This window comes from Heliconius melpomene, chromosome 10 (assembly GCF_056956725.1).
Source record: "Heliconius melpomene rosina isolate 202511_hmr_F chromosome 10, ASM5695672v1, whole genome shotgun sequence".
Lineage (NCBI taxonomy): Eukaryota > Metazoa > Arthropoda > Insecta > Lepidoptera > Nymphalidae > Heliconius > Heliconius melpomene.
This window is the reverse complement of record NC_140398.1, coordinates 14,570,257-14,583,400: the sequence shown is the minus strand read 5'-3', so window position 1 is coordinate 14,583,400 and position 13,144 is coordinate 14,570,257. Positions and strand designations below refer to the sequence as shown.

At 30.9% G+C, this 13,144-nt stretch overlaps 2 protein-coding genes across 5 annotated transcripts; one reads left to right on the top strand and one right to left on the bottom strand.

The window, feature by feature from the left end:
* The first annotated feature begins 87 nt into the window (after positions 1–87).
* On the top strand, positions 88–5,855 carry LOC146535845 (sequestosome-1-like). Of its 4 annotated transcripts, none has more exons than XM_085190739.1 (8): positions 88–233; positions 591–767; positions 903–1,067; positions 1,686–1,858; positions 2,715–3,333; positions 3,641–3,781; positions 4,286–4,405; positions 5,153–5,855. In XM_085190739.1, the coding sequence occupies exons 2-8, from the start codon at positions 593–595 to the stop codon at positions 5,296–5,298; spliced, it is 1,539 nt and encodes a 512-aa protein (XP_085046865.1). In that variant the 5' UTR covers positions 88–233; positions 591–592; the 3' UTR covers positions 5,299–5,855. The 4 variants fall into 4 exon arrangements, with proteins under 4 accessions (XP_085046865.1, XP_085046863.1, XP_085046864.1 ...); XM_085190737.1 differs by having other exon boundaries at positions 4,271–4,405; XM_085190738.1 differs by having other exon boundaries at positions 153–363.
* Positions 5,856–6,344: 489 nt separating this feature from the next.
* Rrp42 (exosome complex component Rrp42) lies at positions 6,345–12,658 on the bottom strand. Its single transcript, XM_085190746.1, has 6 exons — positions 12,467–12,658; positions 12,185–12,381; positions 11,795–11,960; positions 7,764–7,943; positions 7,335–7,552; positions 6,345–6,467 (listed from the first exon to the last, which is right to left on the bottom strand). The coding sequence occupies exons 1-6, from the start codon at positions 12,521–12,523 to the stop codon at positions 6,365–6,367; spliced, it is 921 nt and encodes a 306-aa protein (XP_085046872.1). The 5' UTR covers positions 12,524–12,658; the 3' UTR covers positions 6,345–6,364.
* Between the last annotated feature and the right edge of the window lie 486 nt (positions 12,659–13,144).

Below are 13,144 nucleotides of genomic sequence, written 5' to 3'. Positions count from 1 at the left end.
TATATTTCGTATTTTGCTTACTTTACAAATAAATTTGTGTGGAGATTTGGATTTTTTTTATTTATTTAAATAAGTAATCTTTTGTTTCTTTATATATTTATATATTGTCCATTTTAATCTGTGGAAGACATGATGTGTAGAATGACATTGTCATTTTCATTTCAAACAGCTGACAGAATCACTTTGAATTGCACCATAATATTATATATTTTGTTTTCTTTCTCCAAGCTTCGGTGAGTGATGATTCATTTTGCTACTTGTATAAATAGTAGACCGCTGCGCAATAACAACATTCAAGTTGAAATAGTCACTGTCGGTGCTAGTGTTGCTTTGTTTGTTAAATAAAACTTTGTAAAACATCAGGTAAATAGATTTGACTATTTATTTTTGTTCACACATAATGTAAACCTTTATATTTAATAGAATTTAGGAATATATTTCCAATTATAAGTTAATTAAATAGTAATCTTTAATGTTAACGTTACGCGCATTGTTTCGGCTTTCATACTAAATTTAAATGCATATCTCAACAAAATGGCTTCCATGTATGTATATAATGGGCATTTTTTAATTTAGCGTATTTTTTATAGAAATGGAGGATCAAGTGCCATTTAAAGTGTTTACATACTGGAATGAAGATGATAAACCTGAAGTAAGAAGATTTGGCATTGAAAAGAGTGTTGTAACTAGCTTCCACTACATAAATGCTAAGTTACAAGATGTTTTCCCTGGCTTGAAAACCAGACGTTATGTGGTTTCATGGAAAGGTACTGTGTAAAATATCTAAAATATTATACTACTGTATTATAAATAGTGAAAGAAACTCATTTTTTGCTGTGGTAATTACTATTGTGGGATAAGTTATATTATTTTTAATATAATAATTTGTATTTATTCTTTAGATGAGGAAGATGATGATGTTACAATATCATCTGATAATGAAGTCATGATTGCATTAGTGGCTATGCAGCAACAGAAATTAATAAAGCTCTATGTTTACTGCAAGGATACAAAGCCACAGGATGATGACTGTGACATTATTGTAACTGCTGTAGCTGGCAATGGAGGTAAGTTTTTTTTTCAGTTTTATGCATTACCTTGCACATAGCAGAGCATTGTTCCACTGTAATATTAGTGAACAACAAGGAGAGGTATTGTGGAATATAAGTCAAAAATTTTGAGAGATAACATATATTAAGGTATTCAGTTAATTGTGCAGAAAAACACAATTCAAATATCCTGGACTCTTTTAGAAATTCAATACCTAGAGTTAATTATGTGTAGTTATAAACCTATATTTAAGTACCTTATAAAAAATAATAAAAGCAGATCTTTGTGAAAAAGCTGAATAAGAGTATCTTTTCAATAATCACCAATGTCTAGTATTTAGTAAAAATCTATTACAATAAAAATATGAAGTTCTAAATTCTAAGGTGTAATAGGGTGATGAAAGATTTTTATTATATTACTTATTTACCTAGTCTCTTATAAACAACTCTACAAAGTTAATTTTATTTTTCTGTCCAAAATTATTCATAATTTCTTTAATTGTTTGCTTCTTAAATGTTAAAATTTCAATAATAAGTAAAATATTGCATCATGCTCCTTGGATATGTCCAAGGAGCACCCTACCCTGCTGTCTGTGGGATGCAGCGTAAAGCTGATTTATTTAATATTTCTTTCAGCATGTTCCACACAGCCCCATTGTGGTGTAGTTTGTGATGGATGCGAGTCCCCAGTCGTTGGATTCCGTTACAAGTGTACAACATGTGACGACTACGATTTGTGTACAAAATGTGAATCAGCAGGTTTACACTCTGAACATTGTATGGTGCGACTACCGACTCCTAATATTGCGGTAAGTTAATATAAAGTAATAAAGACATGAAAAATGTGTTTTTGCCAACACCCATTATTCTACAATTAATGGTCTTCTAACTTGTGTATCTGTGTTTAAAGTGTTTGTGACTTTCATATTTTCTACAAATATATAAACTGTCTGCCGAACTTTCAACTTGCCTGTTTGTAGTAGGGGAAAAAAGAATTACTATCAAAGATCTCATGTAAAATTATGTAAGATAAAACAAAATGTAAAAAAAATACAACACAAAGAAGTGCATGAAGAATAAATGTAGAATAGCGCGGAAATGTTTTATAAGTATAATAATTTATTTATTTATTGCTATATTAAACAAAATGTTCACAGGAGAAAAAAAGCAATATCATGCTTGTGCATTGTCATGGCAAAGAGTTATTTCCTTATATGATTTATTCAATTAGATAGTACTGTTAATTAAAAATAATTGGGTAGATAGCAGTCACACTTTGTGCCCCTGCACTACGACCGTGCTCAGATTTTATATCAAAATGAATATTTTTTTATTATGTGTTTCAAAAAAATATTTTATTTTTGTTATTTTATATATTCGATGATCTATATGCTAGCTGTTAGCCCAATAAACGTGACGGTTGTGGGTTCAATTCCCACTCAAGAGAATGAATTACAATCATTTTCTCACTCTGATATGAAGATAAAGTCGGCGTAGAATTCCGACATGCAAGACGCAATGTTTCAAAAATTGGACAGTGCCTGCAGAAAGGCGTCTTAATACTAGGTTTCCTCTGCTTATCCTGTGTAATACTAAAAAAAGAAATAATAAATATTACACATAGTAAAAAGAATAGACTACATTATAAAATTTATTCACTTGCAGCGTACTACCATCAAAGCTGCCTTAAGGCGTTCCCGTCGCTTCCTACATTCCGTTGCAAGCACAGTCGAAGAAGATTGTAAGAGGCAACGTCGTGAACGTAGTAATGAAAGGAAACGCCACGGCCACGGCCACAGCCATGGTCGAAGCCACCGCCACGGTGGAGACGGTGACCACCGACGATCACGAACAAGTTGGCTGGAAACTTTTGCTAACTATATGAATGAATTCGCTAACTTAGCGGGCGATGTTAATATTGAAACTAATAAACCTCAAGAACCTAAAAATCAAGAGGCCAATGCAGAAAAACCAACTACAAGTCAAGGGCCATCTGTTGAATGTCCATTTGGTATAAGTGGTGGTAGGCAGGATGTTCAGGCCTTAATCCGCGCTTACATTAATGCAAATGGTGGTAATCTACAAAATCCAGTAAATCCTACTGCTTCACAAGAACCTGTTAATGATGATAATGATGTGGAAATGAGTCAAGAGACACCTAAACAAAATGACGGTGATGCTAAATCTGAGGCGTCATCATCTTCAGAGGAATCTAGGAGGGAAGCTACCCCTGAGGTGGAGAAGGACAAGGCTGACGGTTGGACAGTTATTAATAAAGATAAAGGTATTACAACAATTAATTTAAAGTGTTACATTGTATACTGACAACATTAATAAGCTGTATTAAGTAGCTGTTTGACTGAGTTTGATGAGAACATATGGCTTAGTAGTTAAAGCGCTTGGACAGTTTCCAAGAAGCACTATAAGCCACACTTTGTTTTATTACCAGAGGGAGGAATGAAAGCTCATTCCCCACCTGTGGAAATAGAAGCCCCAACCCCAAGTCACGTTTACAGTCCGCGGCTTATTTATTTATTTAGATATTCTATATATTTCAGTATGAAATAATTTACACAAACAAAAATTCGCAGATTTTCCTGAAAATTCTGCCAAACCCGATTCTTCTCAAGCCCCAGCCCCTATTGGTTTTAATCTACCAAAGGAATTTCAAGAGCGTGTAAATATCGCCGAAGGACAAAATATCTATCCTCCACTTAATGTGTCAACTGCAGGTAAACTAAATTATAATTTTCACCATCTTTTATATCATTGTGACAGAATGGCTTAATCATCGTTTATATTTCAATATTTATGTTAATTTGTATGTGGAACACTTGTGGTTAAATTTATAAGATTGTAACGAAAAATAATATATATATAATAATAATAAAATATAAAGTAACAAGGTCATTTTACATGGGAGTAGTAAATTATCTGTAGAAAGTGAACTAGATTCAACTTTATTATCATACAGGCCTCATTTTTACATTATTATATGTATTACAGAGAGACGGAGAACAAATTATTTTTATTTCCTTGTTTTGAATACTGTACAAAGTGCGATGTTAAGTTCTGTCACTCAACGCGCAATGTTTACAAATCTGGGCGATCCTTCCGTCTACCCTACAGTGAGATTCAGCATGAAAGCAAAAAATACATGTTACTATCACAGCTTTTGTGTCCACAAGCTATCATACATTGACACATTTGTTAACATTTAGTGTTGAATCCCAAAGAAGCGGAACCAGCTCAACCCAAGCAACCACAAGCTGGAAACCCTCAAGCAAACGGTGCCCCGACATCCACTCCGTCTGCACCCGCTGCGAAAGAACAACAGGCAAAGCAACCCCACCCAAGTAAATATAATAATTTATATATACCGTTACTGCTATAACAACAAATACTAAAAAGAAATAATAAATATTTATATTGTTTATTTTATTCTTTGTATGTGAGCAGCATATAATATTAAGTAGGATTTATATATATATAGATAGAGAATTAATTTAAATATATTTTACATACATGAGTCACTTACAATAACAAATACCTAACTAGGTTATCATTAGCTTATCACATGATTAATCATTTTGTAGTGTTAAAATATTAAAATGAGTAATACTGTTATTTATGTACAAGGCTATTATTTATATTCAATATACCTTAAAAAGATATTATAATATTAAAATACAAATTATTTTAAACTTCAAACTGCATTTAGTAGTTGTGTGTTCAAATTGGATTTGAAGATGAATTTTGATGATTCCTTTTTTTAATTAAATTAGATACCAAACTTCATTGTTTATTTAAATTCAAGATAATTAACACTGCTACAGTAAATTAATATTTTCATTTCCTTGCAATGGATATACCATTATACAAGGCAAAGCGAGACATTGAGTTCCGCCACTCTCTAATAAAAATGCTTGAAAATTTGACGGTGAGTACGGAACAGAGTGTCTTAACATTAGGTTTTCTCTGCCTTTCTTGCTTTATACGAGTTACACCGTTAGCAGCTAAAAATTATCCTTAGTTTCGGAGATAATATCATAGCATATAGAAATGACGTTTATTCCTTTTAAATATGGAATTTTTTTTTTCAGTGCCACATATTGACGCAGCAATCAATCAAATGATAGCAATGGGTTTCACAAACGATGGTGGTTGGCTCACACAGTTGTTAGAGAGCAAAAATGGAAATATTGCCGCGGTACTCGACCTTCTTACGCCTGTCAACCCTAAGAAATAAATTTTAATCTATATTTCACATATATTATGATTATTGCTTATTTAGACATTAGTTTTTTTGACTTACTATGGTAGCCGTTTGATGTGCTATAGATATATTTTTCTTGATATTTTACTTAAGCATATGGTTTTGTGCTATATTTATAATTTGTACTCCTTTATTTTTCCATTTTGCTTAAAAAATACTATTTCAATGTATTTGGTGGTCTAGAATATGTAATAAGAGTAATATCAAATTAAATAATAAATTGGTTTATGGCCTAACTTGCCTTTTGTATTCTTAATATTATAATGTACCTTTGTATGTTGGTACTATTTAGTTTTTATGGTGGCGGTAATCACCAATATGTTATCAATAGGATTATTTCCTATATATATATACTTTGATTCCATGTTTTTAATAAATAAAATTAAAACATTCCATGTTAATTGGCTTTATAATTTCAATGAAAATTTCCATATTATATAGTGAAGGAAGATTATTTTAATGTGATATTTGGATTGTGATGTCATTATTGTGTTAGCTGGAATTCTACAATAAAGTTAAAATTCCATTATTATAATTGTTTTATTTCATTTTTAAAATAACATACCCATAAAGTAAATTACATTTGCTTTTTGCATTTTTATATTAATATAGCTTGGTAGTTTCCTTATAGTAGGGTAGATAGAATGGAGTGCCAAACTTGCATTTGCTATTTCCATATATTTTATTGTTTGATTGAACTGGAGGCAACCTTGTTGTGGCGGAATTTAACGATGCTTAAATGTCTTACCAGTGTGGAAATAAAATTAATTACCAGATTGAGTATCGTACCCATAACCATTGCACCATAGCCATATTTAGTCTATGCCCATGCCCACCCCAGAATAGTCTGGTGCCCACCAAATAAATCTTAACATAAAAAATCGGTATAGAACTAAAGTCAATATCCCCCATATATATAGAGGTGCTCTTATCTTCAAAAAGTTGTAGATTTATAAATTTACGAATACTGTGATAACTTTCTAAGCCATATGATTTAAGAAAGAAGTGAAACAATCAGCTGCTTAAGAAATTTAAAAATTTATTGAAGAAATCCATATGAGTTTTTCTTGAAGGTATCACATTCTTTTCTCTCTCGAAGAAGTGTTTTACCTAAGGCTTCATCTAGGCACTTAGCCGCGACGCTGACAAAAAAAAGAATAATATAACCATATTATTTACATTTTGAATGTTATTTTGTACATTTAACTGTAAAAAAATAAAATTTTTCAAAACAAAAAAGAAATATAATTTTGGTATTCCTGAAATAAATTATGTCAGAGGCGTTGTTGCGCAGAGGCACAGTCTAACCGTAAACTCGACGGTTGTGGATTCAATGCCCTTTTTGGGGGATGAATTATATAAAGGAAACTGAAACGATTTCATACATTTTTGGGCTCAGAATGTTAATAGATGAAAATGGTATGATTTAATATTAACTAAATTTTGGCAATCTGGGAACTGCTAAGTTATTAGAGATTTGATAAAAGTGAGGTTGTTGTTGCTTTTTCCAAATGATGTCTCTGCCGGTTTCTAGGTATTAAGAAAGAACAATTGATACACCGGGTCCGCTTGTCGAATCTGCTACGTGGCGATACCTCGCTCGATGTATTCGACATTCTCAGAATTCAACAAGAAATGCAAGTTCTCAATAACAAAATTGAAAATGCTAAAATCATTAGACTCTATATCATTGTGAATCAGCTATCACATTTGTCAAATAAAATATGATTGAATTTAATCAGTTAAGGATCTAAAACTTATTTTTTTCATTTTTGTCCCCTTTTAGTATGTCAATTAATTATTATTTGCTACTCTAAAAATGATAAATTTTGGAAAGTTCTAAATGTTTGTCTCCTTTCCTTGTTCTGTTAGTATGATAAAGTGCGACGTGGAGGTCCACCAATCCGAAACTCAATATAAAGTGAAAAAAAATGTTGTACATATCTAAATATTATCCTGTGTGAATAATATTAAAAAAAAAAGTTTTTCATACTTTTAACTTTACTTACATTCCTTGATTAATGGCTGTTTTCAAGGTCTCTGGAGCAACACTTCCCGGACCATTCATGCCAATAGTACTACACCTATATTTTACATTAGCCAATTCTTCATTGCTATAGCACGCAGGATTGCCTGTAATGCCTACTATAAGGGATATTACACTACAGCTTTCTTCCTCTGCTGAGGGATCCACTACACATTTGTCACCTATTTTGCACAGTGTTACCTAAAATAGAAATAGCTTTGGCAACTTTTTTACTTGTATTTTTTTTTTATGGATATAAGTATTTCGAATCATATCAATAATTATTTATTTACTACACTAGACTTAAGAGCAAATTCAATATAGACAGCTGATATATTAGTTTGTTTAAAAAAATTATATTCCAATTAATAATAACATACAATAAAGGTCTCAGTAAGTCATTTTTGCTTACCAAAAGTGGAGCACATCCAACTTCTAACAGTTTACTATCATATGGATCGTCAGATAGCTGCAGATCCACATTCTCTCCGTCCATGAGAGCGGCTTTAACAAATGGTATCCTTGTGTTAAACAGTGCGGCCTTCACTGCCAGTGAAACTGCATCACATAGATTGCCTCCACATTCTAAAATCTGTTAAATATGTTATTTAGAAGAATTGAATGAAGTACACTGCTTCAAATGTTTAGACCATAATTCAAATCATCCAACTCTATCTGCTTACTGATATGTTAAAAACTTTATGATTTGCAGACCACTCATAAAAGTAATGATTTAAATATATTGTCTACTAACATAATTTTTCTTTAATAAGTGGTGTGTGAAAATAACAAATTAAATTTTCATCATTTCTTCATTAAGGTACAGGCATCCCTCGTATAACATGGTTAATTCGTACCGTGCTCTATCGAAACCGTATTATACGAAACCAGGTATACCATACTGTACACCGTGTAGTATCGAGACCTTGTCATGTGTTATATCGAAACCGTGTTATATACCCTGGGATCCGGCCGTTGAATCCTGCATATACCAGTTTTCTTAATTAAACCTATATTAATGAATAAAACATGATTAGTAGAACAGATTACACCTGGGTTGCCTAGAAGAATCCTGCCGCAATCACCTTTAATTACATTTTTTCGTAACTCGTTTTTGGAGAAAATTGCACCAATACGTTTTTTATATGAATCGCACATCATTTGAAAGATAATCCCATAAGGAATTGGAAAATTAAGGGTTGCCAGCTCTCAGTCTGCCGCAAGTCTAGGGTTGCCTGGTTTAAACATGTCACTAAATGTTAATAATTTGCACTCATGTGTTTTTTTAATGAATTATATATCAAATTAAAGCTTATTTTTTTCTGAACACTATAAAACAGGGTTGCCTGGAAAATTCCTGCCGCAAACAGGGGTTGCCAGCGTTTGAAATATTTTATTCCGGTTCCGTTTGACTATGAGAATAGACGATGAAATGCGCGGCCTGCCTCATGTTTTAAAGTAAAATATTATATAATAGAAGGTCAATCTTAAAATCAATGTTTATTCTAATTGTTCACCTGTTAAATGATGATTTTAATCATATTAAGTACACGCAGAAAACTATTTAAAGATCATGGGGCAGAAGAAATCATCCTTATTTTTAAAGTAAAATAATGAATCTATAATATTGAGTCTTTGCAAAATCTATTTTCTAAATACTAATATTTATTTATTAATTTAAATTACCATTTTGAAACAATTAAATTATCTAGTTAAATAAATGTTTACAAATATTGATCTACTATAAACTATTAATATATATACATATACATCATGTTCCCTTAATATAATGAAGGGTGACCATTATTGTGGATATTTTTTTTATTAATTATATTGAAAAATACATTTCAATGAACTCTCTCTCTCTCTTCGTCCTCTACTTGTTTGATTTGACAAGGCTTGCCGCAATTTTTTTTTTCTCACGCAATTTTTAATAATTTGCATAGGAAAGAAATATATATAATAGAATTATAATAAACAAAACTAAGTTAGCAAAATAAATTCGAAGAAAATCCGACAGTAATGCCGACTAATAAACGCTATTTACGGTTTATGACGAAGAGTCGGCAAATATCAATTAGTTGGCTATTTTTTACTATAGATAAACATTTTGCGGCGCGATACAAAGCAAACCAAATGCAATAAAATTATTTTCGAAGATGTATTGTTTCTAAATGCAATGAAAGTGCAGATGGCCAAATGAGTTGTTTTTGAGCATATTACTTAGTTACTTACCTATCGTTTTGGAGTAAAGACGTTTTTACTTGACAAAAATGAAGATGTGTTTTTTGTGCGGCAGGAGTGAAAATGTGATAGAATTTAACAAGGAATCTCTCCAAAAGTGTAAAATTATGTTATTGTTTCGCCAAAAAATGAATTTTAAATACAGTGACATTTTTTTAAATAGTGACACAATGCACAGTTATCATTTACAGTATTACAAAAAGTTCATTGTTTTAAAACAAAAATATAAAGAAGTATTTTTTAATTATTTTCTAATGCAAAACGTAAGTATACTTTAATATTTAATATTATATAGTTTAATAAAATGTAGACAATTGTGGCCGTGGGAGTTGCCTCAGTTTTGATTATACTAAGTTAGGGACGTTAGTGAGTGATTACGCTTTATTATAATTATAAGAACAATTCTTTCAGACCTAAATACCTTAAAAACTATCAGCATAGACGGAGAAGTTCTTGCTAGCGACATTTTTTATCTATATTTTTTAATAGTTTTTATTAGTTGAATAGTTTTCATTTACTTTGCAAAAACGTAAATATTCGTACCAAAAAGATGGGCGCCATAGTTTTTTCTACGGATACGGACGGCGTTGTCAAATCAAACAAGCAGAGGGCGAAGAGAGAGAGAGAGATTGTTTATTGAAATGTAATTTTCCACATTTTCTTAATTAATAAAAAAAATCTCCACGATAATTGTCACCTCTCATTATATTAAGGAAACATGTTATAATTAATACCTTATAGTAGATCGATATTTGTAAACATTTACTTAATTAGATAATTTAGTTGTTTTAAATAACCCTTTTATTTAACTAAATATTATTATTTATAAAATAAATTTTGCGAAGACTCAATATTATGGATTATTATTTTACTTGAAAAATAAGAATGATTTCATCTTTAAATAGTTTTCTGCGTGTACTTAATATGATTAAAATCATCATTTAACAGTTGAACAATTAGAATAAACATTGATTTTAAGATTGACCTTCTATTATATAATATTTTACTTTAAAACATAAGGCAGACTGCGCATTTCATCGTCTATTCTCATAGTCAAACGGAACCGGAATAAAATATTTCAAACGCTGGCAACCCCTGTTTGCGGCAGGAATTTTCCAGGCAACCCTGTTTTATAGTGTTCAGAAAAAAATAAGCTTTAATTTGATATATAATTCATTAAAAAAACACATGAGTGCAAATTATTAACATTTAGTGACATGTTTAAACCAGGCAACCCTAGACTTGCGGCAGACTGAGAGCTGGCAACCCTTAATTTTCCAATTCCTTATGGGATTATCTTTCAAATGATGTGCGATTCATATAAAAAACGTATTGGTGCAATTTTCTCCAAAAACGAGTTACGAAAAAATGTAATTAAAGGTGATTGCGGCAGGATTCTTCCAGGCAACCCAGGTGTAATCTGTTCTACTAATCATGTATTATTCATTAATATAGGTTTAATTAAGAAAACTCGTATATGCAGGATTCAACGGCCGGATCCCAGTCTAATACGAAACTTTGAAATCCTACAAATAAAGGCAATGCGTACCGTGTTATATCGAAACCAAATCTTAAGGTGTAAAATTTTATGATAGCTGAAATTTCGTTCCGAATATACTACATAAATGAAAAAGGAAGTTACTTTGAAGTTTTTATTAAGAAAAATAAATTCAATTCAATTTTATGATGAAATACAAAAATAAAAAAATACAACAATAAAATATATTCAAAGATTAATAATAATAATTACATAGTGTAAAACAAGTAGAAACAGCTCAATTCTTCAATAAGAACGAAAAAAAAGTTCAAATTTAAAATGCATATTTTTCAAAATCGTGTTATACTAATATCATTTCTTGTATCATGTAATATCGAAACCGTGTTATATTAGTCTCAATTCTTGGACCGTGTAATATCGCAACCGTGTTGTACAAGTACCGTGTTATACGAGGGACGCCTGTATTATATACAGCCCATAAGGTCTAAGCTGAACTTTGATCTTTTTTTGTGAGTGTTCATACAAAATGTAGGTGTGCAATTCATAATTAACACAATAATGATAAGAATCAAAATTATTGTCATATCTTGTTTTGACAGACCTTCCAAGTGGGAATGAATTCCACAACCATTACATTTAATGTTGCATTATGTCCAACTACACACCATGTCCAATGGTCTCATATTTAGGTTATTGCTTACCAAAATATCTACATAAAGCTTCCAGCACTGTTTCCCTTCAAAAATGCACAACTGTTGTAAATTAAATGCATCTGATGATTGGTAGGCTCGTTGCATCATGTTTGATATACTATTCGCAAGCTGTTCTCCTCCTCGGCCTTCAAATTCAGGTGTGGCATTTGCTGAACTGAAAGTTGTTAAAAAATGTAAAATCAAAAGCAAAGAAAAAGATTATAAAGTTCGGCATCCAATTCTATGGCTTGTAGTCTTCATTACAATTAAAATATTAAGCGAACTAATGTAATTTCTTTTTAAAAACACCATTTAAAGGTCCCGAAACTTGAATACACAGTAAGCATAATTTATAACAAGAATGCCAAAAATGTGGAAAAGTAATATAGGAAAAAATACCAGTCCACGAAAAATTCGATTTTCCCTAAGTTTGGCTTGTCAGGTTTAGGTGCATCTATTTCTGTTTTCACGCCCACGAGAATATCTGTGTTTGCCAGGCGAAGCCTTGCCGAACCACTGGCATGACTGACAACATCAGTCTCCAGTTCCATTGGCCTATAGTCAATATTTGACCTCCCATCTGATCGATAATCGTCCTAAGAAAGCAGATAAATATTTATTTATTTTAAACAATAAATAACAGGTAAGACGTGATTTAAATTAAAAAACATTCTTGTTTACCTGAACACCATGCAAAATATATACTTTTTCTGTAGAACTCAATAAAATGCCTGCCATTGTTCAAATTTAATTTACTTTTACGTATAAACACTTTATACAAATTTAAGTTTTAGTACATCTCATATTTGTATTTATAACCTTCAAATTCAAAACATAGAAGCTCAGATAATCAAACGTCAAACTCAAGTAAATAAAATAGTGCTGTTTAGTTATTCATAGTTTTTTTAAATTAAAAAATCGATGTTTTAATCGATAATTGATGCCATGTTTAGTGAATAGGAAAAGAAAAAATGATAAACGAATAAATTTGTTAAATAAATATGTTCGTGTAAATGTTGATTTTTTAAATTTTTGTTAGTAAAATTTCTGAGGTGGCTAGAATTCCCTCCTTCCCTATTCCTACACCCATGCCTCTTTGAAATAAATAATTCATTATTTTTAAGTACGTATAATTGCTTAATTTTTTCAGATGGATGGACAATAGCAGCGCTATATTTCATATTTTTTTATTTAACATATTTAATAGTTATTTATATAATATGGGTGTATCTAGTGACATAAGATAACATGGCTTCACTTAATATTACGTAATTATTAATGTTTTCTTTTTAAATTCATAAAAGTTAACAGTATTCTAATTTGATAATTTTAATATTAATGGCAAATGAAAAAGAAAAT